The 23,530-nt window shown below is 34.1% G+C and overlaps 1 protein-coding gene across 2 annotated transcripts; it reads left to right on the top strand.

The window, feature by feature from the left end:
* The first annotated feature begins 2,357 nt into the window (after nucleotides 1–2,357).
* On the top strand, nucleotides 2,358–23,177 carry LOC132704954 (torso-like protein). 2 transcript variants are annotated; one of them, XM_060675310.1, is made up of 4 exons: nucleotides 2,358–2,503; nucleotides 6,080–6,290; nucleotides 9,753–10,278; nucleotides 22,390–23,177. In XM_060675310.1, exons 2-4 carry the CDS (start codon nucleotides 6,133–6,135, stop codon nucleotides 22,783–22,785), a joined length of 1,080 nt encoding a protein of 359 aa, XP_060531293.1. In that variant the 5' UTR covers nucleotides 2,358–2,503; nucleotides 6,080–6,132; the 3' UTR covers nucleotides 22,786–23,177. The 2 variants fall into 2 exon arrangements, with proteins under 2 accessions (XP_060531293.1, XP_060531294.1); XM_060675311.1 differs by having other exon boundaries at nucleotides 2,386–2,503; nucleotides 6,077–6,290.
* Nucleotides 23,178–23,530: the final 353 nt, after the last annotated feature.

Below are 23,530 nucleotides of genomic sequence, written 5' to 3'. Positions count from 1 at the left end.
TATATATATATATATATATATATATATATATATATATATATATATATATATATATATATATATATATATATATATATATATATATATATATATATATATATATATATATATATATATATATATATATATATATATATATATATATATATATATATATATATATATATATATATATATATATATATATATATATATATATATATATATATATATATATATATATATATATATATATATATATATATATATATATATATATATATATACAATTTGATAGTTACTAGTTTTATGATCGGTCTCTATTATGATAAATGTATTGCTAATCATCTGAGAGGGAAACAGGAAAAAACGTAAAAAAACGTCTGCAAGTTCAAATAGACATTTATTTAGGTAATCCTGGCATTTATTAAAAGCAAAGCAAATTGGGATGAAAAACATTTATATTTAAGTTTATTTATTATTACTTATTCAACGTTTTTGAAATTTGCAATTGTTTGATTGCAATATTCGTTAAAAAAAATGTTTTGCTTTTTATTATGTTCTTTTTATCATCAAATTTTTATAATACACTGTCTTATTGTTTCAAATACATATTAAGTTTTATTTTGTTCTTAAATTTGTTCAATTTTTTCTACTCATAATAAACATTTTTTGCGAAAATGCAAACAAGTGAAACGGGAAGTTAAAACTTTATACATTCTTGCACCCAAAAAATCTCTGTAATTTCGTCCGCTTAAATTAAATTTATTTTTACGATAATTTCACATTCACAATTTCCTATAAATAATAAAAGTTTGCCTTAAGTAAAGTAAAAAAAATTGTAACGTAAAATGGGAATATAAAATATAAAGTTATAAACATTTTGCTATCGAACATGAATGAATATTTTAAGTTTGTATGCGCTTTTGGAGGAATTTTAATGCATATCTGAAATTAAGCATTTTGAAATTAAGACACAGTACAGACTGAAACTGCAAATATGTAGCAAAAAAAGTTAACAATCAGGGTTCAGCCCCTACAACGAATACAAATTACGTTCGCAAAGCCACAAAGAAACAAACAAACAAACAAAAAGTGAAAAATGTAATGAGTTGATGTGTCTGTCACAATATCTCGGAAAACAAACAAAAAAAAAACCTTTTTTACAATTAAGTTTAAGAAATTGTGGTTTTATATCTATTTTTTCCTGAAATAAAATTGCGATTGAGAAAGCAAACTTTAATATTATTCCCAATAAGCAACAAATAACAATATATTTTTGCTTTGCCTTGCCGAAATTATCGCCGCGTGTTATCGTTATACAGCACATCCTCTGGTCCTTGAAGAATTAAAGAGATGTTTCGAATCTGCTTGTATACAGAAATCGACACCCGCTCTAGATTCAGATATACGTTGCGATTGTCTACCCCCTTCATCTGACTTGACAATGGACAGGTGAAACCGAATCCTTTTGTACACAAAACCCGATGGGACGGCCAGGTAATCTCATACATCGCTATCTGCGTTAAAAATCAACCGGGTTCTTTAAAAAAAAATGTCAATAACTCGCCTCTTGAACTCTCATATACGGTCTCAAAGTTTGGTCCTTTCTTTTTATACCCGCAACACCGGGATATTCGATTTGACACTTAAAAAAGGGCCTACGTGGTGCAATGTCGATATATCTATTATTATACGACGTTTTGTTTGCTTTTCCGGATTCGCTAAAATTTTTATTTGATTTTTTTTCGCTTTTCTTTCATATCAACGCTTGGATATTCCGTCCGGCATTTAAAAAATATTTATTGTGTAATCTGGCGAAGTTTTGCCATTTTCTGCTATTATTTATTATGTCTACTTATGCCATTTGTTATCAACCTTTATTTTGATGCCAGTGCCATTACTAAATTTTAAGCTAACGCAGTGACATTCTGATAATTAAATGGTTCTACGATTTAATAGTATACGACATTTTAATTTGAAAAAAATATTTCATTTAAAGAATAGAGTACTTTAATAAATAATACACAACAATAATAAAATTATTGTTGTGTATCTCTCAGATCACTTCGAATTCAGCTTGCGCCACCTATCCGGTGCTATTAATACTATGTTCGAAAAAATCATACAACGTCAGAGACATCTTATTCCGGAACGAAAAACCTGCTGAGCCAACGAATGCTTTAATATTGTTGAAGTCAAGGTTTGGTGCCTGGTCAATAGATGTCGCGCTATATGGCGATTAAATCTGGGAAAGGCACATGGCATGAAAGAAAAATCGTTACTGTATTTTATTTTCTACATTACATTCCAGTAGGGGCACTGTTGATATTTTCATTATGGCACGCCGTATAGTTTTGCTTTTAAAGGAATGGGGACGTCAATTGAAAAGCAGTGCGATGAATAGTTTTTCACGAAACAATTAACTATGCGAAGATTATCGCGTTTTTGTTTTTAATTTTGTCGGAAAAATCGGAATGCAATTGGTTTTGTCTCGGGAATTTTGCCGAAATTGTGTTATCAGGTGAGCTTTTATTTATTTTATTTATTATTTTTTATGACTGCGCTAAAGTTTTTTTAGAAAACAAACACTAAAGGATATTAATTTTATAAGCTTTAGCGAGCCTATATAACAATTGATATTTTAAAAACTCTAGGAAGATGAGTTTTTATTTATTTTATCTATTTTATCTAGATTTATAAGCAATAAGCAATAATAGTACTACGAATATAAAGAATAACTCGACGTATTCGAAATTTTGTAAGCTTAAACAAGCAAAATGTCTAGTAATCGATTTTTTGCGGATGTTGCATGCAAATCAGTCGACAGGTTTCGTATAACTCTCCCTCTAGGCTACGAGCCAAATTCAACTATTCGGGTCATTGCCGCTCTCGGTTTCAATTTAACAAGCAAGGCAAAGGAAAAATCGTTCAGAACAACATTTCTTGCGATATTCCTGACCTACGAGATTTATTTTCAATGGAGTATGAATGGTAATAGCTTGTTCGTGAGGTCCATTGCGTCTTTCATGCATTACCTTGTAATTAATAGTATTCAGTTATCCAAGTATCACTAAATTGCAGGTGTGGGTAAAGATTGGTACTAACAAGAGCACCACTGGTTAATAAAAACCCTTTTTTCGTTTTTCGTTTCACCCTTTTTCGTGAAATTTAGGAAAGTAGTGCATATGGGCAATTTTAACATATTATTTAGCCGTGTCGCTTGGACAATATGCTGAAACACAAACTGGTTTCCGTTACAAAATAGCGTTGTTAACAAGCGCCGACCTTGCACGCGATTTAATTTTCTCGGTCCAAATATTGAGACATTAAAAAATAAATTTCTTAAATAATGGTTAATTATAATTATACCCCGCCGCCACTGTCGAAACGCTCGGGTCGGAAATGAAAAAAAAAAAATTTACTCGGATCTTCAATTATCGTTGTCCCCATCGCCTTGCGAAATTTGCATTTTATCATTCTAAGTTATCATTAACTTTTCATGAGTTTTTTTATAATAATAATAAGGAGAAGAAATGAATTTTCCTCTAGGGCTTCTTCGTTAATAATTATAACTTGGAAAGGCCAGCGTAAACCAATTTTTTCAAGAGCGAACGCAGTATTCCCTCTGAGCTTTGTTATCTGCCTAAGCCTTTTTAATAGATAAGTCTCACAGCTTACAAATTAAGGTAAAGGAAAATAGTAAATGTGGTGTGGTCAAAAATAAAGAGTAGATTATTATACAAACGTTGGGTCAAAAATCAACTATTGCCGAGATATCGCCCAACAGATATAGCGGAACATAAATTTTTGATTACCGTGTTAGGGTATACATTTAAAATTAACAACGGAGACGCATTTAAATCCAATTGGTCATTAAGTAATAGATTCGAATCAATTTTATTGATTCATTATGTAAAATATCAAACTTATCGTCAAACTTAGGCTTTTCTGAATGGAATTGGAACTTTTTTGTTATGCTATCTCCCCTAATGTATTTCTTAAATGTTCTACCTGTTTGTCCGATGTAAATTTTGGGACATGATCTACATTTCTACTTGTAACTTCGGATTTTTCAGTTTTTAGTTATTTAGTTATATTGTTTTTTAAAAATTTTCCTACGGTGTTTTCAATTTTAAAAGCAATATTAAGACCAAATTTAGATGTTTTAGATTTTATTGCTTTATAAATTTTATAAATTTTGGGTTCTGTGTTTAATATAGATAGAGTTCAGAGTTATTTGAAACTGTTTTTGAGTTATAATCGTATCTATCAAACAGAGGTCGTAACCATTGTGAAAATCTATTTGTTTTATATCATTTCATTCTTTTTCAAAATTTTCTTTGGAAAGTGGTATAATAAGTAGTCTGTGAATAAAGTAATAAAAGGCGGCCATTTTGTATGTGGCAGGGTGATTACTGTGTCCTTGTGTGAGGCTTTATGGTAAATAGAAAAATCTGATTTGTTCTTTAATTTAGTTATAGTCAAGTCCAGACACTTTAGGGGTCCCCAAGGTAAATTGTATGCGGTTGTGCGGTTAATGTGAATCAAAAACGCCTGTATTATCTATACCACCAAAGAAATCTTTTACTCAGAGGATGTTTATGTATTTTTTCTACATTGTCCATGAAAATTTCTGCAAGTAGTGGACTAAGTGGATTTCCCATAGTTAATCCTTTAGCAATTTAAAATTGACCATTAAATTCAAGGTAATTTTGGTCTAAACAAACTCTTAAACTACCTAACAATTTATGATGAATATTATGCTGGGTTCACTTGTCTCTGAGTGAGGAAGGAAACTAAAATTGCCTGAGAAGGAATTTTAATGTCTCTAACCTTGTTGATTAGTGCGAACGAATTTTTGATAATGTATCTCTAGGTTTAGAGGCAATATGATATTCTAAAATTTTTATTAATCTTGTTGAAAATTTACTTGTTGGTGCTGTTACAAAAGAAACTACAGGCCTAATTGGCATATCCTGTTTGTGTAATTTAATAAAAAAATATAATTTTGGAGGTTGAGGATTAATAATTATTAGTTGGTATTTTTCACCGTCACTCAAAATTGTTGAATATCTAATTACGGTTTTGATTTGTTTTTGATATAACTCGATGTTATCATATTGTATACTTTGGTATATATCTGGTTAAAGAAACTGTTTCGTTTTTGTTAAATATTCTAGAGAATCGATAGCTGTGACTGTCTTTCCTTTATTTGCTCTTGGAAATACTATATTATTTTGGGAAGAATTAGTTTTAAATGGTTCTACCATAGACATATGTGAAAGATCCTGGAATTTACTGTTATGTGTAAGTTGAGATTATATTAATAATACGTGTTTGTTTACGATATTGTCGTTAGTACTGTTAATAGAAAGCTCGGAATCAATCCCTAAACAATTTAACTTCTTATTGGTGTTTGAGTATTTTAAATTAAAGTAGAAACCCTATTCTAGTTATTCGGGCACTTTCTCAGAAAATGTGGCAAGTATTCACATATGTCTTGGGTAAATTCTATTAATATATTACAAAAACTAAACAGTTTCTGGGGTAGTGTAATTCAATCCCCTTTACTCATAAGAATATGAAAAATATGCAGACAGTGTGTTTATATAATAGTTTAATTTTTCGCCATGTTTGTAGGGCGATATGTCTCTATGGGTTGAAACTACTCTTTATTTTCAACAACTCCGTATACTATCATCCTTTCCATAAGTTATCAGATGGAAAACATACAGACACCCCTCTGTTTATCTTTAAAGATAGAGGAAATATGTGGTAAAAGTGTCAAAAATGGCCACACTGGGCAGTAAAAACGAAAATATTCATATTTTTGGACGAGACCTAGAACAAACAAATTCCGACCCCATATATATCCTCCGATCCGGTTGCCAAGGAGATCGTTTCCACCATGCTGCACGTGTCCACGTCGTCCGCGTCCGAAACGTTATTTAACGAGTTTTTACGTCAAAAGCGTAAATGCGTTATCTCGGACCGCTGCTGTTATCAAGTCGAGCGAGACCATTGGCGTAGGCGTCCCACTTCGACGGTCCCAAGGACTCTTTCTTACCTTAACATTTTGTCGGTTGTTTTTCAGCAGAAGTCGATCGGCAGGGACCCGACTGCGAAGAACAAAAAGCAGTCGTGCCGAGAATGTGGTGTGGAGCGCAGCAGCGGCAGCAGCATCAAACGCTGATGCTGCTGACCGCCATGCTCTCGCTGTTTTATTGGTTTGGGGAAGACGTCGTTTACGGTGCGACGTCCGACGAGAGTCAGCTCAAAGTCGGCAGATCGATCGACATTTTTACCAGGTAATGTTGTTTTAATTGCCTTTATTTCGTTTGGGAGTGATGCTTAGTATGTGCAGAGGGGATTCCCTGGAAGTCGTAGCCGCACTCCCAGGCGAGTTACGGGTCGTTCTTAGATCGGCAACAAATTGTACACAAAAACGTTTTTCTTTGTGACAGTGATAAGTATTTACTCTAGAAAACTACATACAACAACAAAAAATAATCTGTTTAATGTCTAGCAGCGTACCAAATGCACAAACATGGTCCTCCATTTAATGTAAACGGAAAACTGCGAAACGCTACCGTAACACCATGACAACCGCATAAATTGGCGACACCTTATCATTTCTGAAAAAATATATCATCATTTTGAAATGATCCAAATGGTATTAATGGTGTCAATATTTTTCACTGTTCATGTTGACATTTTATCTTAAAAATTTTACAAAATTAAAATGTCCCAGTTTGTTGCAAATGATGCAATTTTATTTTTTTCGCGTCGGTCTAAAATTTGAACGTTCCATCGCAACTTTGGTTGTGATTCATAAGAATACTCTATGAAATTATATGGGTATTTTTTTTTTAATTCAAATTTCATAAAATCAGCTATAGTATTATTCTATTTAAAAAAAAACGAAGAAAAACGATAACCATTAATTTTTTTAATAAGCCACTGATTTTAAATTAATTAAAAGTTGTACTTTTGTAAATTCGTTGGTTTATTTCTAATAAAAAATGATTTTTTAATTTTTTTACTAAACCAAAGTTATCAGTGTACAAAAGCGACATAAAATCACAATATATATCATTATTTTATTCGAAAAATTGCGACGCCATCGGTTATCCTTGTTGTCTACCTACGGTTTCACTTCTCGTAATACTTACCCTGTTACACCCTATATATTTCGCAATTGCTCTGCGCCTATCTATTACCTGAATCTGTACTGCACCCATTGCATATACGTTTATGGTCTCTTACGAATTCTTACCTTTTTAAAGCGACTCAGCCTTGACTGACAAAGGTCACACGCCAATTCGATAAGTTTGCCCCTTATGCTGTCGTTTATTCGTTTTCGAGGGAGAATGGAACCTTGCCGCGTCATGCAGTTTGCCGAAAAATTACCCATTCTCTGTATTCCGGAATCGAGACCATTGTTTTGCCAATGTTTTTCGAAACGCCTATTGAAAAATAGCGGAAACGGTATTTTGACAGTGTCGTTCAACCATAAAGAAAATGCTTTTATTAATTGTTCTTTTTAATTGAGTATGTTATTATTATTCAATATTATTAATCAATTAAGTTATTGTGTTGCAGTCATGTAGCACAACGCATTATTTTTTTTACATACAGCTAAATTGCAAGAAATCATTCTCTGAGTGATCTTGGGATAGGACACTCCGTCCAGAACTGCTTTGTTTTCGGATCAAGATGCAGATCGATAAATATCTTAATAATCTTACGATTTTTTTGACATTAACATTATTAAAACATTCAAAAACACCCTCTATATTCAATTAGCAACTACTTTATTGCAGAAATTGCTGCTGTTTGTTTTACCGCAACACCTGTACAGCTTCAGCTCATTGTTTTTTTTTATAAATTCACGATTAACTTTACTTAAAGAAGATAAAAAGCTGTTAAACTGTTATGGTTATGTTCGGTGACATTCAGCCAACAGCAATTGTAACGGGAAACATCTGGTGCTTCTTGGATGGGTGCGTGTAATTATTTAATTGCGTTTAACGAGTGGATCGACCGGAGTAGACCCCGACCAAATGCCGAATACATACCTCCAAATAGAATTCGAGAGACGTGCAACTTCGTAATCCTCCGTAAATAGCTCCTTCCTTCCTGAGCCGTGTTACTTTAAGGACATCAAATCGGCGCCGATTTTGGACAATTGAACCTTTTAATCGTCACGTTGATTTTACTTTCTTTTCGTAGTCGTTGGGAAGTCATTCAATATTTATATCTTATTTTCTTACTATCTTCATTGAGAGCCTATGATATTGGCTACGACACAAACTGAGAGTTTGTTGCTTGGTTTTTAATTGAAAAATTGTATACTATAGAGTTCATATTACCCTGTCAATATTTACAACCGCAGGTAGCGAGCTAGTTTTTACTTTTCTAATTAACCACAATAAAATCGGAGCATTCGTAGCCAAAGAGAAGAATGCACAGGAAATCCCATGTAAACTTTTGGGTGCCAAATATTTTATTTATTTTTATTATTTTATTTATTTTTATTTTATTTTATTTAATAAGCCAATATTCAGTTGTTGAATTAAATATGATGGAAAAATGACAAAAGGTCAATACAACAGACTTGACGACGCCAAGCTGGACAATGACAGATCAAATAAAGGTCGGTTTACAATAAAGATATGCACATTTGTTTTTCTTAGGATGAAACTTATACTCGGTTCTTCAGACCTTCTTGTCCCTTAAAGCTTTCTTGGAATAAATTTCATTTAAAGGACGGTTTAAGCAACAAGGAAGCCCCAGATTGCGCGCATTAAAAAAAACAAATATTTTTCCTATGAATGCGAAAATCACCAAGAGCTCCGGGAAGGCGATGGAGAAAAAAAAGTAGCATTTTGTTTTAGCAGCAAATAATGATGGGGATTTAACACTGAATGAATTCTACTCATTGGAATTCATTCAGTTCGTTCGTTTTGTTGATACTCGAAGCCGATATCCCCAAAAAATAAATGTTACGGTGGGAATTTGCGGACATCGTATTATTGGGCCATTTTTTATTGACTATAACCTGACGGCAGAAAGCTATTTCAACTTATTACAATCAATGGACAGTTGTTCCGCCCATAATTCCCGTATGATTAGGGAGTATTTGGGAAATTGATTTAACGGGAATATTGTTGGCCGACTTCTTTCTGTGGAGTCACTTGAAAAGTGTTATCTATAAAAATGTTAAATTTGAAAATCTTAACCAGTTACATAACGCCATTTCCTTAGAATGTGACAGGATTTCACAATTTCATCCAAACTATTTTAAAGATAAATTTTTGGAACACTAAGGATATTGTTTAACTGTTGGAGGGTTGTTTGAACATTTACTTAAAAAACAATGTTTATTTTCAATAAAAGACTTGAGGGTGAAATTAATAGTCGTTCCTTGAAGCTTCCTTGTTGCTTAAATCGTCCCTTAAATAAAATTCATTCCAAGAACGCTTGACGCGAGAAATTAAACGTAATATTAAATTAACAGATGTTATTTAAAACAGCTGCCCTCTTTATATATCCACAATCTAGCCCTTCAAGGCAAACTGCAACTGCTCCTTCAATTTCTTCATCTAACAATATATGGTTTTTAGTTATGTAAAAATCTACAAAAAGAAGATATATAATAAAAGTTTCAATTCTTTCGTTTTGTTACTATCACTTAGTAGAATTGTATGAAGGATACTAGTTTGTTTGAGTTATTACCGTTTTTAAAACCCACTTTTCTCGTATCGCAGATACGGTTATCTGAGCCTCAGCATGAAGGTGGTGCCCCGAAACGATTCCGAGTGGATCTTCCGCGAACCGACGATTAACGTCTTCACCGACGTCGACCGGTACTCGTCGGTGTCGGCGCGCACGCCGAAAAAACAAAAGAAAGTGTTCGACGGCGACTTCCACATGGAGTTCTGCGACAATCTCCAGCAGCTGGTGCAGGCGTATTTCCGGGACTTCAATTTCGAACGGCTGGAGAAGCCGTGGCGGGCTTTTACGTCGAGCTGGTCCACGGAAACGCTGGCCAGGAATTTGGGTGTCAATTCCACGTACCTCGCGAAAGACCATTGTTACGTGCTGGTGCGTTTGTCGCGGTTTAGAGATAGTGTTGAGCTGACGAAGACTCCTAGGGACCTCGGCCTCATTGAAGACGTGCAGCAGGAGATCGAGAACATTCGTTTCGGCGACGTGGCCAGTGTATTTACGTTTATCAAGAAGTACGGATCGCATTATATCCAGTCCTACATTACGGGGAATTCATTATATCAGGTAAAACGGGTATAGTCTGTAATACCAGGTTTACGATACAAAATAGAGGTGTAGTCTGTTTCAATCTTCATCGTCTTGGCTTTGGATGGACCCAACAAAACTTTAACGATGTTATTACCTATTGTTACCCATTAACGTGACATTTGTTGTTATTTGAGTGACGAGAAGGGAATGGGCCAGGTGTATTTTTTTCTTTCTGATATATTTCGCGAGTGTGTACCATTTGTGGCAGTGTTGAATAATAGTTTTTACCGTGTTATTCGAAAAAGCAATTTTACGATAATATGACGCATCGAAATCGTTTGTCGCTTGATGCAAAACAGGTTGTGAAAAATGTGTATGAAACTTTAATCAGTAGAGCAAGAAAGTTTAAACGAAACCTTTCTACTTAGAAACACGCCAATATCGATTTTTGAAGTGATTTTCAAACTCACCGTATAGATGATAGTGTTCCGGACCTAATAAGAAGGAAATTATATTGTCTTTATCAAAGCGAAATTGTTCCTACCTTGGAAAAACTGAAAAGAAGCTAGAGAAGATGAAACCAATATAAACATAACCCGTGCCACCCTCCGAGTTGTGTGTGAAATGGGATTTAAGTACCGTAAAACAAACAAAAGACAAGTAGTAATGGAATCCCACAGATTACGCACTTCAAGAAATTAAATGATATAGATAAGACAACAGATCCATAATTTACTTTGATGAAACAGGGTTCGATACAGACGACACTGTATCCAAAGGCTGGGTGGACTCCACTCAAAACTGTCAGACGAAAAAAACTTCAAATAAAAGGAAACGCTGGGTCAGAAGACGGATTTGTCTCAAACTACTTGCTGTTGTCTGCAAAAGATATTAAGGATTCCCATGAGGATACAAGTGCCGAAATTTGCTTTCAAAACAATCTTAAAAAGTATCCCCAATGATAGTGTTATTGTCATGAATATCGCAAGCTACCACAGTCGTCTGCTACGCAAAAAACCAGTCTCATCTAGTTGACAAACTGAAATCCAGGAATATTTGTTAGAAAATGATACATATTTTGAATTCAAAAAAGCGCAACTTTTGGAAGTCCTAAATGCATATGCAATTAAAAAACAGTAAGTATAATTTGGTTGAACAGGTTGAGTATTTTACGACTTCATCCATATCATTGCATGTTTAACCCCATAGCATTGAAGATGCCACGTGAGATTTTGGCGAAACGTCATCATCAATATATATATATATATATATATATATATATATATATATATATATATATATATATATATATATATATATATATATATATATAGCTATGAATTTATTGTTTATATTTAATGTCACGTAAATAAACTAAAAAAATTATATTATTACAAAAACCTTTGAGAGTCCGCCTCTAAAGTTCTGTCTTTTAATACCTGCCGGACCCAAGTTTTATTGCCGTTAACTTCCATAATTGCGGAAAAAAGCCAGCTCGATGAAGATCGAGACTATATAAGTTGTTATGAATGTGTCCAAAATACTTAAGAATTCGCCATGACCGCTCCAAGACAAATCAAACTTCCTTATTTGTAGCACTCGACCAACAACCCGTGCCCTAGTGAAGAAGGTCGTATCTTAAAAATAAAGAAGTTTCGAACCCTATGCGCCGTGTAAGTGCGCCACTGTTTTTTGTCGTTTTTTTTTTTAGTATTTCGCTTCGCAACTATTCCAGACTTTTTGTCGAAATTAAGGTCCAAATCCAACTGATGTGGTCTTACTAATAAACGGGGAAGGCGCGTGACAAAGTCTTTACCTGTCAATTAAGCGGCGAAAATATTTTTGAAGGTCACCAAAAGTCGACCTGAAAAGTAACAAAGCGTTTCCTATGAATCTGCGGCGTTTTTGTTCCAGGAAAGAATATACGTGTATCGTCACATTTTATGTGTATGTATATAATTGGACTTATCGTGGACCGGTTCCCGGAAATATTAACAAGTAAATACTAATTATTTGATAAACTACGAGTTCCTACTTATATTGTTACAAAAAAAAAAACATTAACTTGCCTCAGTTTGTTGTCGGAGAACGACGTAATATTTGAGAAGTCGTGACCTTATGGGTTACTAATCAACGATTGTTTATTATAAACGTTTCTTCGTCACGATTCGTCGCTGATTTCGAAACACGCGGTTCGTATTGAAGAATTGAGACCATCGCCAGAACATCTCCTGTTTTTGTAGTTATTGAGCTAAAAGCCCAGGATAGTTGATCCACCGTTCTTTCAAATCAAACAATCAGTTTAAAAAATATATTACTTGAAATGACCAGCTAAACTACCTAAAAAACCCGTATGCGATGGGTTTTTTCGCCCATTTTATTACGTAAATTGTTTTTTTTTAACTTCTTTATTTTTAACATACGGCCCTCTTCACTAGGGCACGGGTGGGTAATACAGGCCGAAGCAGGTGAAGAAAGATTGTTTCTGTGCCGATTATTGTAATCTTGATAACAATTTTCTTTCATCTGCTTCGCACTAACAAATCATCAACTGATAAGTTAGTTACCAATTTTTCTATTCCCCCACCCATGAAAATGAAGAAGGTTTATTTTTACACACTGATGTTCCTTAGACAGTTGGTCGAGTGCTACAAGTAAGGAAGTTGGATTTGTCTTGAAGCGGTCATAGCGAATTCTTAAGTATTTTGGACACATGTGTATGGAAAAGCTCTGCACATCACTCCATTCCATAGAACCTAATTCATAACAACTTATATAGTCTCAATCTTCATCATGGTAATAATATATATTTTTTGGTTTATTTACGTGACATTAAATATAAACAATAAATTCATAGCTAGGAATATATATATATATATATATATATATATATATATATATATATATATATATATATATATATATATATATATATATATATATATATATATATATATATATATATATATATATATATATATATATATATATATATATATATATATATATATATATATATATATATATATATGATGACACTATATTCCGGGATATCATCCGTTCGCTCGTTGAACTCCGACTGGAATCCTGCATCCGACTGGAATCCTGCAAATCTTGCATCCGACTGGAATCCTGCAGACGTTTCGCCAAAATCTCACTTGGCATCTTCAATGCTCGCGTTCCGAAAACACTTCGAACACTCACGCGAGCATTGAAGATGCCAAGTGAGATTTTGGCGAAACGTCTGCAGGATTCCAGTCGGATGCAAGATTTGCAGGATTCCAGTCGGATGCAGGATTCCAGTCGGAGTTCAACGAGCGAACGGATGATATCCCGGAATATAGTGTCATCACATTTTTCCATCCGTGAATCAATACGTGAGAATATATATATATATATATATATATATATATATATATATATATATATATATATATATATATATATATATATATATATATATATATATATATATATATATATATATATTCTAAATCTAATTCTCTTTCCCTATCAGAGTCGTCATTGAGATTAATTATAATAGCTTTTATGCTGTTTCGTATAGACATGTAAGAGTCTTCAATTTTCATAATGTGCCTGTACTGAATTTTTCCAGCTCCCAATTGGTATGTTATTAATTACATTTTTTAAATAAAATTTATAATACTTTGACAGAAAGAAAGAATGATATGGATGAAGACGTAAAAGAGTATACCCAGCCTGTTCAACCAAATTATACATACTGTATGTGTAACTAACCAAAAGAATCGATACTTTTGCAGTCCCTATGCACAATGAACATTGGAAGTTACATTGTGTTTTTCGCCACACGTCCTCTTTACTCGTCTGTCATCGTCATTTGAAATATTGTTGTGTTTTGATGATTCCTCGTTTTCATTTTTTTGATTGCGTTTAACCTCTTTTCTCTTCATCGTGTTCTTTTTTTTAATCTTTCTTTTATTTTGTCACTCAGAGTTGCATAAAAAAAAGGTTCCACTTCGGCTACTGGGCGATCTCTCCTGAAATTATCGTACATATACCTAGGTTACTGTTTTTCACAAAATTGTGCAAACGCCGTTCTAATATTTATTGTTTGGATTTTTCAATGAATAATTTGCATATGTTGTATTTGGGCTTGTAATAAAAAAAAAACACAATCGTGCCATTAACACCGTTTCAGACAATGGATCAAGCTCCTACGTGAAATGTGAGAATTTAGAATGTTGCACTAAATGCACTAAAACGTCATTTTTTCATTTAAAGCCCAGTAGTCACGATGTAATTTCTATATGTATTGCTGCATGTACGAGGGGGTACCCAAAAAAAACCGGAATCATTTCTTATAAACTATATATTGTTTTCAGAATCACAGAACGACCTTATCCCCTTCAAAATACTCTCCATTACAACTAATACACTGTTCGAAACATTTTTTATATTCATCTTTGGCTGTAGCCGACAGCTCATCCCTCGTTTTTTTTCTTGACCTCTTCAATGTTGTCAAATCGCTGTCCTTTCATGTCCCTTTTCATACGTGGAAATAAGAAGAAGTCACACGGAGCGAGATCAGGTGAGTAAGGTGCATGGGGCAGAGGAACCATGCCATTTTTAGCCAAAAACTGCTTAACAGAAATGACTGTGTGTGCATTTGCATTATCATCAGAACCAGTCCCCTGTCCGCCCCAAATCGGGTCTTTTTTGTCGAATACTGTTGCGCAATCTTCTTAAAACTTCCAGATAAAAACCTTGATTAACGGTATCACCTGGCGGAACGAACTCTGCATGAACTACGGTTTTGATGTCGAAAAAGCAAATCAGCATCGTTTTGATGTTTGATTTGACCTGACGACATTTTTTTGGACGGGGAGGCAGTGACGTCTTCCATTGGCTGAACTGTTGTTTCGTTTCTGGATCGTAACCGTAGCACCATGACTCGTCACCAGTAAAAGAAAATCTGGATCCGTTTCAAGCTGTTGATTCAAAGCGCGGCATGTTTCAACTCGATGTTCTTTTTGCATATCAGTCAGAACACGAGGAACAAACTTGGCAGCAACTCTTTTCATTCCCAAATCTTCGGTTAAAATTCGCTGAACGGTGCTCCAAGACAACCCACTAATCTTTGATAATTGTTCAATTGTCTGTCGACGGTCTGTGAGCGCAAACTCTCGAATCTTCTCAATATTTTCCTCGATTCGAGCAGTTGATGGACGTCCAGAACCACTGGTACACTTGAGTTTTTCCCGTCGCATCGTCTTTATAACAGTTTCAGCAGCACTTTTACCGAGCAGAAAACAAAATTTCACAGCTGCACGTTGTTCTTTTAAACTTGCCATCGAAAAAAACGAAATAACAAAAAAACAGCGTTAACAAAAAATGGCACTGCAAGTGAACAAAACAAGTTAAATTTAAAACGAAGGTGGCGTTGAACTCGCGATAAGTTGTACTATCCACAACCTAGCGGCAGAAAGGTGTACTATACAAGCTCTACGCGCGGCAATTCAATTCCGGTTTTTTATTGTATTTTTTCATGTAAATATTGTGCGTTTGTTTTCATAAACTGAAAGGTTTAACTTCTATGAAAAATGTAAATAAATTCGAAATTACGAAAAATGGCTGTTAAAATTCTAAATATACTTTATGAGACACTAGGTATGTATATATATATATATATATATATATATATATATATATATATATATATATATATATATATATATATATATATATATATATATATATATATATATATATATATATATATATATTGATTAATATATATTATTCAGCAAACAAACTCGTTTCCACCCTTATGTGGTCGGTAAGAAAATGTTTGCCTAAAGTTTAGCCATTTAACACTAACACACTCTAGAAAGCATGAATTCTTGTATCAAAATTTAACAACAACAACCTGTAAAAACTAAATTCCACCAAAACAGTCGAGCCCATTTTGCTAAAAAAAAATTGCATCGTGTCTACCATAAAAAAAAATTGCCAGCTAGAAATACATACATTTTTAACAGCAATATTTATCTGCTAAAAATACATGTAGAAATTGCATCGTGTTTACCCGGCTTAACTATTGCTGAAAATGTTGCGCAATTGACCAAATAAGTGTTGGGAACTGGTTTTGGATGCGGAAGTTTCTGTTAGAAAGACGCGAGGTAAAATTTTGTCTTGTTCAATCGTATTTCCCATATTTTGTGCAAAATTTCAATATACCGAAATATGCACAAGACTAATATCGAATAGATCCCCTATACAGACGCCCTTGAATTATAAGAGCATAGTAAAAACTAGAGTTTTGGAATTGACCGAAATAATTTTAAAAATAAAAATTTATATGTGTTACGTCGCCGTCGCGTCGTTATGGGAGTCGATATTATTATTGGGATTCCCCGAATCGCTAAGTATCGTATTCCTATATTCCTTGAAGAGGGTTTAGGTAAACTGGACATCACAAACGCATAATAATGTATTATAAAATCCATATTATTATTAAATAATGGTAGGTAACACTCTACATTTGCAAGATGTTATTTAAAACATTTTTTAACTAGTCAATTAAGAAGTCATCAATTGAGCAGTCCCAACATTGATAAAAACCGATTTGTGGTATTTTTTGGAATCTGGTGAAACCACCTCTGTTCTAGGAAAATTTGTCTTTTGATGAGTTTTATTGACATTAGATAAATTCGCAATATTTTACTCATATCTTATAATTATGTGAGCGTATACATCCACAAACCATGTGGTAGAGGTATACGTTAATCAAAGTATCTAAATAACGAAATAAAACCCTCTTTGGCCCGTGTATGTGTAAATGCAAGTAAAAGTACTCTTACAAAAGTTTGGTTTTCATTGAATGAACAATCAATTTGGATACTTCAATGTAGTGATTCCTATTTTTTATGAGGTGATTACGATGTTGGCTATTTGGGACAAGATAATTATAAAAATCTGTATATTTCCCAAAATACTCCCATTTTAAAGTAAAGTACCAATTATTAGACTATGACAAGTTCCTGAATTCGCAAAAAAACCAAGACAGTGGCGTATATAGATCATCGATGGATTGCACCAATCAAATTCTTGAGTTTTTTACTAGCTTTACGTCCCAGAACGAAACGATTCTATCTGTATTCATTTTTTTCTCCCACCGTGTCGGAAATTTTTAAGAAAGGTTTTATCGATGCATCTCGTCCCGATTGCTCCACCGTAGGTTTGAAACGGAAGATGTCAAAATAACCTATACAAAAAAAAAATTAATCAATCGCGATATGCAAAATTGACAAATTTTTCATTGTAACTGAGTCACGAGACATTACCTATGGCGGTAGTGTCGAAACGGATCGTTATAGTATTGTGGTTTTCGTCTGTTGAACAGAATTTCACCACGTTACGGCTTCAATATCCGCCAGAAACTGTGCAACATCGGTGCTAACAAAAAAATCATTTTTTTTCTTAGCCGCAGAAAAATTCGGACCGAGGAAAAAAATAATTTTCAAATTTTGACCGTCGCCTCATCCCGCCGTCGCGTCTCGCTTGCGGCCATCACGTGTTTTTCCTCACGAAGGATTTTGATTAAATACGCACCGCTCACATGCGGTTGTGGTTTAGTAATTAATACTAATTAGTCGGGTTTTTGTCTTTGCGGAATGTAAATAGATGGGTATATTAAGTAACGACGTTTTGGTTTTGCAGACGCGCGTCGAGAGAAACTTAGTGTGGGGTTATTTTTGATTTTTCTCATTCAAAAAAAGCCAAAATAAAAAGTGTTGTCAAAAAAATATTTCAATCAAAATTAAGAACTTTGGGCGCGTGATATGCATGAACCGTTCCCTAAACGGACTGAATGTTTTTGCATTCCCTACTTTATAATACCCAATGATGCAACGGATATTATAAGGTTGTTCGGAAAGTCATTTCGTTTTTTCCCGTCAGAGGACTTAATTACGTTTTTTCGAAACCAACTTCACACTTAAGCCGCATAACCATTATATGTCTTGAGAGCTGATATTGCAAGGCTTGTGTGTGAAAAAGTTCTATTAATTCTACGCAGTAGTTTTTGGTTGGTGCCCTTTTAAATATGTACAGCAATAAGCAGCATTTTCGTCATATTTTACTTTTTTACATCAGAAAAAGTAAAAATGCTGTCCAAGCGAGAAAAAATTGACGGATGTGTATGGAGAAGGCGTGTTAACAGTACGCCAGTGCCAGAACTGGTTTGCAAAATTTCGATCCGGCAATTTTGATGTCGAAGATGCACCACGGTCTGGAAGGCCGGTCGAAGCTGACAAAGATGCGATAAAGGCATTAGTTGATGCAAATCGGCGAATAACCACACGAGAGATCGGTGAGAGATTATATTTGTCGAATTCGACTGTTTATGGCCATTTGAAAGGCATGGGTTTAACCTCGAAGCTCGATGTGTGGGTGCCCCATGTCCTTACGGAGCGAAATTTGTGTCGTCGCGTTGATGTGTGTGATTCGCTCCTCAAACGTCAAGAAAATGATCCATTTTTGAAGCGGATTATTACTGGGGACGAAAAATGGGTTGTATACAACAATGTTAAACGCAAGAGGTCATGGAGCAGAAAAGATGAACCGGCTCAAAGCGTGTCAAAAGCCAACATTCACCAAAAAAAGGTGATGCTCTCCGTTTGGTGGGATGTCAAAGGAATCGTTTTTTTTGAGCTTTTGCCGGACAATACAACGATTAATTCAGAAGTCTATTGTCATCAACTGGACAAATTGAATGATTCACTTAAAGAGAAGAGGCCCGAATTAATCAACAGGAAGGGTGTAGTGTTCCACCAGGATAATGCGAGACTTCACACAAGTTTGGTCACTCGCCAAAAACTTTTACAGCTTGAATGGGACGTACTGCAACATCCACCATATTCTCCAGATCTGGCGCCTTCCGACTACTATTTGTTCCGGTCCCTGCAAAATTTTTTGGATGGCAAAACCTTTACCTCAAATGAAGATGTCAAAAACCACCTGAACCAGTTTTTTGCCAGCAAGGACCAAAACTTTTATGAGAGGGGAATTATGTTACTGCCAGAAAGATGGCAAAAGGTGTTGGACCAGAATGGCCAATATATAATTTAATAAAATATTTATTCATTATACGAAAACTGTCTTTCATGTTCCTCAAAAAAAACGAAATGACTTTCCGAACAACCCAATATATAAAATTGTTGGAAAATATGTATTTTTTATGTCCTTTTTCGTAGTTACCGTATAAACGATATAAAACGGCAATCGTAAAATTGTATTTTTAATAAAAGTCAACATAAAAATATATATTGTTTTCTAAAAATCAAAAAAAAAATACCTACATAATAAATAAATATATAAAAACGCCTTTATGTTTCACTCGGGCATCTGAGCTGTTAACTTAACCGAGCATGTAAAAAAATCCATAAAACAACCTACAATAAAGCAAATTTTTATTTATTTTTATTTCTAATACATTTAAAGAACTGAGTAAGTGAGCTAACAATAGTAATAGATTAACAAAAATTAAAATAATAAATAAAAAAATTAACAAAAGTACTAAAATCTAACTTATATAATTTCCATTAACAGATTCTTTCTAAAATTTTATTTAAAAGGCGGTCTGGATGAGTTTCCGACCAGCCTTATCTCGAGGTGGTTTAGCAACTTAAATTAGCAGACACATAAGAACATGAATTCTGAGACGTAGCTTTGTGCATTTCTGGGATCTCATGAATATTGTTGGAACGCGTACAAGGATTATGAACAGTAATTCGGGTCGTAATTTTTCCATCAAATATTCGGGGAATCCAGTTTTGAGCATCTTATGTAAACAGGAAGCTAGGTGGAATTTGAGTCTAGCTTAGCTTAGTCTTAGAGTTAAGCCAGCATAATTCTTTCAGCTTTTCACTAACGTGGTCTTTGAGTTTTAGATTGAATATGAAACGAATACATGAGTTTTGCTCTAATGGTCAAATCCAAACAGGGACCAAATACAAAATGGCAATAGTTTGTGTGACAAAAACGAATGCTTCAGGCAATATATTTTTTTTAACTTTCTGTTAAGAATGAGTATTGAAATGTCAAGTAGTTTACTATTCCAATCTTTAAAATGGCCGACTTCTTTGGATTTAGCCCGTTATTGTCTTTTCTAAACTTCTGTTTACCTTCTTTAAAACGTCAGCAACCTCAGATCTTGAAAAACGTGCATATAATTGGGTATATTGATGTATATTACACTGCTGTATGTATGTATGTAATCAATCATATCCGAAGTGAAGACAACAACAACACAAGACCCCAGAAGAGATCCTTGAGGTACATCTCCGTCCAACACTAATGCCCCCGATCTGCCATTATCAATCTCTGCTGTGATCTTTTTTCTAAGTAACTATGAATTAATCTGATTGTTTTGAGTTTAAAGCCATAATAAAAGTTTTGCACAGAAAAGGGAGTGACTAAGCGGTGTCAAAAGCCTTACCTTACCTTACCAGTAATATTAAAGCTGTCGATCGAGAACTTTCAACAGCGCTGTTATATTCCTGCACCATTTCATTAATTTCGAAAATATTTTATTTTTGTTCAAAAGTACGAAAGTTCCGTCTTCGTTGGTACGCCCTGTAAGTGCACAATGCATTACTGGGAGGAAGTTTTAATATTCTATTCATTATTGAAGGAAATAAAAGAAAATGAACATATCGGTTAATATGTTTTTTAAGGATGCCTGTAAAATTAACCTAACGTGAACGAAAAACAAACTATGGGTGTTTTTTAATATATAATAACATATTCCTCATCTTCGCACTATATTGAATCGCCCTGCATAGGAGTACCAAAACATCAAAAATGCCATTTATATTTTCAATAAAAAATTATCTTTGGAAAGTCGCGACAATGACGTGTCACTCTCTAACGTTTTTATGATTTAAGCTGTTCGTTTAAAAGGAAAGGGAAAGTAAAAATCTATAGCGGTGCATACTAATTATTGTTATTTTTCCGCGATCTACTTGTAAGTGTATTGGAACATTTGAACTGGATTACGAAATGGCATGAACGTGTTTCACTTTATTCCAAAACAATACCGGCGTGGGTTTTTGTTTTTTTCGATCATAACAAAAACAAATGAAAAAATTATAGTGGCGGAAAATTGACGGTTACATTTTTAGCGTTGTTATGCATTTTACCTTGACGAATATTTTCGTACTCCTGAACTTGACAATTTGTTGACGTACTGCTGTTACCCCATCCGACACGTACGCTGGTAAAATTTCCGACAATTACCAGGAAATCTTTACGGTGTTTCATTTTGTCGGTATAATGGAACGAAATAGCAGGGAAAAAAATACGCTATGGGTGTTATCTGTGTCTTGACCTTGAAGCTATTTACCATTTCGCTAGGTAGTGTTTTTAAAATAATAGGTCAAAAACGCTTAATATAAAACTCGAACCGCATTGTAGTTTGTACGTAATTTGGTAATAAGCAGCGTAGCAGGTCTAGTGCAGCTCAGAGGTTGCAAAGTTGAACAACTTGAGTTTGAACTTATTGTATGCTTTTTCGTCTTTATCTGGGATAGTAGTAAGAAAACACGAGACGGTTTATTTATTATTATCTTGTTTTATATATACCTGTTTAGTTTGTCGTTCATATACAGGAAAAATGACCCATACCAAAGCAAACGTGAATTGAAACTATATAGTTTATTATTTAAGATTACTTTTCTCACAATTAGGATTTCTTCTCCAATAACTCAAATCCTTTTGCACATGCACACATATGACAGTTAACTGTTTTAGTTTCGATTAGAAAAATTGTTGTTATAACCTAACTGCACCATTAGGCATTTATTTTATGATTATCCTTCTTTTCATTAACTGCTTCTAAACAACCAACGGGCACGAACCTACACTAACAGTAGTAAAACGTTTAATACCATATGTGAACGTAGGTGGTTTACTATTTATTTATATTAAAATTGAAATAAAGTGAGATACATTCGGAAGCAAGGCATTTTTATTACATTTTTCTCATTTCTCTAAAATTTTAAGAAAATTAGGTGTTCTTATTCGCCACCGCCACCTAACGCGAGGTTTGTGTTTATTAATTTTTTGAATAAGGCAAATGTCCGGAATAATAAATTTTCGTTGCAGGTATTTGTCTTCAACAAAACACGCTACCTCCAGATAAAGGACAGACTGAAAAACCAGGGCATATCGCATATAGGGGAGGGCGAGTTGAACCAGTATTTCAGTCCGTGGCAGGCCGTTCATATGGGTGCAATAAAAGTTGCCAGCGGTAACAAAACGGTCGAGCTATGGGCGTCGTCGAAACTCCGTCACAATTACTACATTTTCACGTATCCGTCCCTTCTTAAATCGAAGGGCGATCCACGCTTGCTCGGCAAGCTAAACAGCCTGCTGGGGAACGAGGCCATTTTGGAAATCGAAATGAAAACTTTGGCACCCGTGTTTAAGAACCCGCTTAAACGGAAATGGTTCGAGGAGGTGCTGGATAACTCGTTAAAGCTTTGGGAAAGTAATTTGTAGGTTTTGCATTTATGGCGGCGGTCTTGCCGTTGATTGTGATAAATCCATATGTGATATTTTCTGCTACTCCTTATTTAGATTTCCCCATACTATTAATATTACACTGCAATGTATTTTTAGATTTTAATTATTATTATTTTCGATGTATTTTGCAATAAGTAATGTATACTGTGATATATTACACCTACTATGTATTTAATTAGTTCTTAATTTATAGACACAAAAATAAGCAGGATTAAAAGAACAAAAATTTTGGGTTATTATAAATGCTTCCGTGAGGTGTGTGCGAATGCTTGCTTTGTTCTCGTGTACAAATTAGAGTGCAATAGACATAAATTCTTATTTTTGTGAATCAACTTTTAACTTAATAAAGGACAAATTGCCCTTTCGAAAAATCGTGTTTCATTACGTAAAATTAAAACAACAATTTTATTGTATAGTTAAACGATTGACGCTCCAGCTATATTGAAAACCTCAATTTCTGGAAATTAACTGAATGTCTTAAAGAGGCAGGTCACAGAGACATAAAATATTGTTGTCAAGTATTGGAAATATCAATTCCATCCAAGGAAGTTACGGAAAATATAGTTATAGGTTACCAGATGACTGCTAACTACCTACTTCACATACTTGATAGTGTTGGTGTCGCCTATTTAGTCATTCGAGGTAGGCCATGGCCTATGCTGATAATACAGGAACTTAAGCAGCAACTATTGAGAAAGTCCATTCAACATGCGCATGCGCG

Source organism: Cylas formicarius, unplaced genomic scaffold, assembly GCF_029955315.1.
Source record: "Cylas formicarius isolate icCylForm1 unplaced genomic scaffold, icCylForm1.1 PGA_scaffold_7__23_contigs__length_41026272, whole genome shotgun sequence".
Taxonomy (NCBI): Eukaryota; Metazoa; Arthropoda; class Insecta; order Coleoptera; family Brentidae; genus Cylas; species Cylas formicarius.
This window is presented reverse-complemented; position numbering and strand designations above follow the sequence as displayed.